At 40.7% G+C, this 6150-nt stretch overlaps 1 protein-coding gene across 1 annotated transcript; it reads left to right on the top strand.

The window, feature by feature from the left end:
• Positions 1 to 721: 721 nt before the first annotated feature.
• GNB4 (G protein subunit beta 4) lies at positions 722 to 5392 on the top strand. Its single transcript, XM_089485239.1, has 9 exons — positions 722 to 778; positions 1288 to 1326; positions 1434 to 1540; positions 1637 to 1700; positions 2894 to 3056; positions 3257 to 3323; positions 4066 to 4267; positions 4799 to 5015; positions 5286 to 5392. The coding sequence occupies exons 1-9, from the start codon at positions 722 to 724 to the stop codon at positions 5390 to 5392; spliced, it is 1023 nt and encodes a 340-aa protein (XP_089341365.1).
• Positions 5393 to 6150: the final 758 nt, after the last annotated feature.

Below are 6150 nucleotides of genomic sequence, written 5' to 3'. Positions count from 1 at the left end.
AATGACAGGAATGAAATCTGATCAGATAATTCTAGTTTTGCCAGTGACTAACCAGCTGCGGTCACAAAATGTACAAACTTTAAGCTTTAATGATGACAGTTCCCTTTTTTAGTTTGTTTTTTGTTTATGTTGCAGCGTGATAAGTGCTAAAGTATACTTGCATGTAGTATTCTCGGATTCACTTGGTGCTTCGTACACATGTAGATGGATACCTGTAAGAAGCAGGCAGAGACCCCAGAAGGGATATTTCTTTTGAAAGATATATATATATATTTTACATTATTTCTTATTTCGATGATGGTTCTGTATGTTTCAGATCTTGATAACTGTTAAATCTGGGGCAAAGAACTGAATGTGAAATAATCGGCTCCGTGGTCTCCATGGTGATCGCTTCACATTTAGAACTCAGCACTAGAATTACGTGTTCTAAATAAGGTGCATTGTTTTAAGTTCAGCTCTAAACCTCATCACCCATGTCAAAGGATAGTGACTTCTCAGAGGATCCTCAGTCTTGGTAAATTTAGCCCAAAATGAGCACGGGTGCTGCATCGCATCGCCTGGAAACCTCCAGTTTTTGCCTATGATTTGCATGAAAAAAACTAAGGCGCTGTGTCCTGTGCCTCATCTGTAACACGACTAACAGATTTTATTTCTCTGTACAAGCTTTTCAGATCCATTGTCCGTTTTTGTGGCCAAGTTGTGAATAGTTCCAGATTTCAGAATGAGTGAGCTGGAACAGTTACGACAAGAGGCAGAGCAACTTCGGAATCAAATCAGAGTAAGACTTGGGCTCGTTGGGCTTGTGAAGCGGGTGACAAGCTAATTTATTTATATATTATACATGCATTTATTATATAAAGTGCAACAGCTCTATTCCATCCCCGGATCTGACTTATATACTAGGTGTTTGATGCTCTTTTATCAAGTGGTTGATAGAAAGGTGGAAACCAGACATTGAGGACCATTCCTACACAAAACTTCAGTCCATCGAGTTCAACCTTTCATACATACCTAGTTGATACAAAAGAAGGCAAAAAAAAAAGTAAAAAATTCCTTCTTGATTCCATAGGGGCAATCGGATTACTCCCTGGATCCACTTTCTAAATGATTATATTTCTCACTGTCCACTATGTTCGTCAACACTCCATAGCAAATCTTGCAAAAGGTTGATACTTAAAATTAAAATCGCGGGGTTCTTGATATCGTAAATCTTCTGTATTTTTCACAAGAATGTTGTATTCTGCAGAGTTTTTGGAATGTTTGTGACCCGTGTTATTTCTTTATCAGGATGCGCGGAAAGCATGCAGCGATACGACGCTTGTTCAGGTATACAAAGTGCTTGAATTGTAAATGTTCTCTGTGTAGTCCTGTCCTGTTTTTTTCTTTTTACTCTGTGAATGCCGGCAATAATCTGTCTTTATTCCTCACATTAGATTACAACCAGCTTGGACTCGGTAGGTCGAATCCAAATGCGAACGAGGCGCACGCTGAGAGGCCACTTAGCCAAAATCTATGCCATGCACTGGGGATCGGATTCCAGGTACGACGAAATCGCAGAATATTCTTTCACCGGTCGCCTACCTAGTCCCCGTAGCATGCTGTTCTAACACTAAGACGTTCTTATTTTTTTTTTTAGGCTATTAGTCAGTGCTTCTCAAGATGGCAAATTAATTATTTGGGACAGTTACACAACAAACAAGGTATGTTTAATACGTTTTGAGTGCTGTAAAACGGTGTCCGCCATTGCATTACCCCCTTAGCCTATGAAAACACCAATGTTTGTAACATGCTCCTAACAACGCTGTTTAAAGGCCAGAACTCCCTAATAACATTAGACACGGGTATTATCTGAATACAGTGGAGCCTTTTTATTAAGTTGCTTCTAAAATGTTCTCGCTATATCTTTCGAACACATCTGCGCATAAAATATGAGTATTCTTCCTAGATTTACACCAGTGAGATGGTGTGGTGTCTGAGTGGGGGAAATGAGGTCACAGAACTATAGTGTCTCATACTGCCCCACCATCGACCAATGCGTATTGAAGTACTTTCAAAGTGTTTTAATATGTATTCCCTAACCCAGGGGCTCATAAATTTGGTTTATATCTAGGAGTGAGTTTGTTTTTTTTTTTTCTTCCCTCAGTACTAACAAACACGCCAAGACACAGACATTGTAACATACTTTTATGTATATGTAACATACTTACACGCACACAAACTTTTTTCTACCTCTCCCTTCACTGGTTTTGGACGTCTCTTCCGCAGCTTATTGTGTCTGTTAGGACTTTGGGCCAGCGGTATGGTACTGGGCAGGAGACCCCCCTCAAGATGCAGAAGAGCCTCCAATACATAGTACAATGCTCCCCTGCAAAAGCCTAAGTGTCAGGAAGCGATTTCTTGTTGCCATGGTGACCTGGGGGTGCCGAGCCCTGCTTGTAGAGAAGCTGCAAGGCCCTGCCTTCTCTGTGCTCCCGCTTTTGCTCTATTTTTGGCAGCATGAAGCAGCCAGGGTGTGGCAGGAACGTGCTCCCTTGTGTGGGGGTCTCGTTAGACCCGCTGGTGGTGAATATAGAGCACGTGTGGTGGCGATGTCTTTGGCCAAACACCGCTCATGCGATCCTTTTAGCTTGGGGGGGGGGGCAATGTTGCCGCTAAAAAGCATTATAAAATGTAGTGCCAGGTCACCTCTAGATCAATGTCTGTGTAAGTCAGAAATAACCTGCAGTAACGGACAGTGGACGGCAAATAAAATGTGCTTTAGAAGACATGGGACAGGTTTATGGCCACTATGGACGTCTTTTCATGGTTCTGAAATAGTCAAGATGGCTTCTGACCAATTCCATCCAGCCCTGGTAGTTGGTTATCTAAAGTGTGTTGCCTTGTTTCTCTGAAGATGCATGCCATTCCTCTGCGGTCCTCTTGGGTGATGACCTGTGCATATGCGCCATCTGGAAATTATGTTGCTTGTGGAGGCTTGGACAACATCTGCTCCATTTACAACTTGAAAACCAGAGAAGGCAACGTGAGAGTGAGCCGGGAGCTACCAGGACACACAGGTCAGCATTCACAGCTTTGAGCTCTTGTGCTTTTGTAAGACTCAACGTGGCAATTGTATAGTCGGGCATACATGTTTATGTTTTCTAGATGTTGGACAATTTCTGGGAATTGTATCTTCATTTTTAAAATGCCACAGTTTCTTTTTCTTTTTTTGCTAGTATTATGGAGGGACTTACCTTGTTTGGTCTTTTCTTCTCAGGTTACTTGTCATGCTGCCGCTTTCTAGACGACAACCAGATTGTAACAAGCTCGGGAGACACAACTTGGTAAATAGAAATCTATTGTTTCACTGCCCAGTATTTTGGATACCAAATGATATCCTTTACTTGAAGTACATTTCCAGTCAATGGATATTTTTAAACCTTCCATCTTAAATCCTTTTTTTTTTTTTATATCATACAAAAAGTTTTGTAGTTTTATTTTTTTTTTAACATGTTAAAAACCAGCTAAAATGCTAAAAAACCAACTTTTTACTTCATGGACTTTTCCGCTTGATGGTCCTTTTCCATTTTCTACATTCTTGTTAGCACATAAGTATTCAAATGTTATCATCCGGTGTTGATGGAGTGATTATACCTGGGTATAGTGGTTTACACAATGACAGCAGAATTTGTTTAAAAATAGATTTTAATGCCAGGCATTTTTATTTTCCATTTTTCAATGGGAAACCAAGAGGTTGCTGAGTTTCCCTGAAACTGCTTGATAACTGTGTTGTCTGTTATGGCCCACTAATCAGGGCGGTGCCTGGACTGGTGATACAGGACAACCAGTTGCCTGTCCACCCCTACCTCAGATGGACAGTGATTTGTAACATTTAGTTTTTTGGGTTCTCTTTTTTTTTTTGTAAGGTGTTTATTTTTTTTATTTTTTGTCATGTTTTCCCCTATTAGGAATGAAATATTTGTAACACATTTGTGTTATGTCTCATGAGCGTTTTCTCGGTAACTCAAGTATATGATATTTGTAGGTCGTGACCTATGTTGTGACATGTAATTCTTCACTTTCTAGTGCCCTGTGGGACATAGAAACTGGACAGCAGACCACAACCTTCACAGGGCACACTGGAGACGTGATGAGCTTGTCTCTGAGCCCTGACATGAGAACTTTTGTGTCTGGTGCTTGTGACGCTTCATCTAAGCTCTGGGATATCCGTGATGGCATGTGCCGACAGTCTTTCACTGGACACGTGTCGGACATCAACGCAGTGTGTGTAAGTAATTGCTTCTGTTCACATTACTGTATTTGCTCAATTGTAAGATGAGTTTTTGTTCTTCAGAAAAAACGACCTTGTGTTGTAATCAAGGTTGTCTTTTATTGAGACAATAAGCCTAGGGACTCTCACATGCTCTCCCGATGTCCTACAACCGCCTCCATATTTTTTTTCCGCTGCTCCACTTCTCTCTCGCTCACGGGGGTCACTGGGTTGGACTTTTGTAATTTTATAGGGAAGTCAAGAAGATTAAAGCACGACTGTTCTGTAAACTCCCCCTTTAGTTAACAGACCCCCAATTAATTTTTTTTTAACCACCCTTGAGCAGTAAACGGGTATGGTGTAGGTGCTAGATACAATTGGATTGCTTTATTGTGATACATCGGTGAATAAGTTATCGCAGTGTGGCTGGACTTCCAAAAAGAGGAGTGCCTTGAGAATCAAACAATCCAGAAATCTGTATTGTTATGGATGATCAATGCATACCAATTTATAGTGCCTGCTCCTCACACCTCTCGTGTCCCTCCCCAGTTCTTCCCCAACGGATACGCGTTTGCCACTGGCTCTGATGATGCAACCTGTCGGTTGTTTGACCTGCGTGCGGACCAGGAGCTGATGATGTACTCCCATGACAACATCATATGTGGTATCACTTCGGTGGCTTTCTCCAAAAGCGGTCGTCTTTTGTTAGCTGGATACGATGACTTCAACTGCAATGTATGGGACACTCTGAAGGGTGAAAGAGCCGGTGAGTTGATGATCTGTTTCAGATACAATGGATGAAAGACACCAATAACAAACCTGCGCGGAGTCTATAAAGTGGGGGTAAATTTAGCGTTTGCTCTGGTTTTACTTTAAATGTGTTAATTATTGATATGTTTCCACTATCCATATCAACTTCTGATCCATTGTTTCGTGGTAAAAAAATATCATTACGTTAGACTGAGCAGTTCAGGAAGCCTGGGTGAAACATGGCTATTCTCATACTCGAGCTAATCGTGTCCTTTCTCTATTCCAGGCGTCCTTGCTGGCCACGACAACCGCGTGAGCTGTTTAGGTGTAACCGACGATGGCATGGCTGTAGCTACAGGGTCTTGGGACAGTTTTCTCAGAATCTGGAATTAACCCCCGAAACACGAGAATGGTCTTGTATATTCTCCACTGAGATCTGGAGAGATCAATGCTGCAGCCTATAGCTGTGAAATAACATTTCTACCTTGTATTTGCAGGTGAAGTTTTTTCTATTCACTGATAATTATTACACAAAAAAAGGCTTTCTTTAAACTAGTAAAATCAAGTGAAGTCATAAGGGTTTAAAGGGGGAAAAGAGCATTGGTGACTATTTAAAAAGGGGTTAGCACACAGGATCATGGTGACCGAAAATCTAGGAGCCAGTCTTTGTTTTGTGGTTTGGTTAAGTTGTTTAACCCTTTTGCTGCTAGTAAAACATAGTTTTGCATCGTAGACCTTTTTACAGCAGCCACACGGTTAAAGGATTTCTGCTTTGTGCTCAAAGTCTGCTGAGTCTGTACTTTACTATGTATTTTTTTGTTATTTTATTTTTGTACATAACTGAATGTACGCACTATAGCAGCCTATCATGTAATGTTTATATGTTAAACAACAAAAAAAACAAAGAGAAAAAAAAAAAAAAAGCATTTTTTCTATTTAAGGAATAAGAATTTGTAGCTTTGAACGCCACAGTAGTATAAGTGATGGATAAACTTGATTGCCGTGTTTTGTTTTTTTTTTTGGTTTTTTTTTTCCTTTTGTGACTTGATGTGGATGAAATGAAGTCATCGTCCCTCGTATGTATCAATCACACTGTATTATATATATATTCCTGTAGATGCGGGCCAGGTCGCTTAGTGACTCGGTCCCAT

The sequence above is a fragment of the Sceloporus occidentalis genome, unplaced genomic scaffold (assembly GCF_023333645.1).
Source record: "Sceloporus occidentalis isolate IW3139 unplaced genomic scaffold, rSceOcc1.0.p SCAF_25, whole genome shotgun sequence".
Classification (NCBI taxonomy): Eukaryota; Metazoa; Chordata; class Lepidosauria; order Squamata; family Phrynosomatidae; genus Sceloporus; species Sceloporus occidentalis.
Note: the sequence above shows the minus strand (reverse complement) of the source record. Positions and strands in the feature narration are given on the sequence as shown.

Bases quoted from the DNA above. Each gene is read 5' to 3' on its own strand.
- GNB4 (XM_089485239.1), top strand. From the start codon at position 722: ATGAGTGAGCTGGAACAGTTACGACAAGAGGCAGAGCAACTTCGGAAT. The intron at 779-1,287 runs GTAAGACTTGGG...TTTCTTTATCAG, and splicing joins AACTTCGGAATCAAATCAGA to GATGCGCGGAAAGCATGCAG. The intron at 4,268-4,798 runs GTAAGTAATTGC...GTCCCTCCCCAG, and splicing joins CGGACATCAACGCAGTGTGT to TTCTTCCCCAACGGATACGC.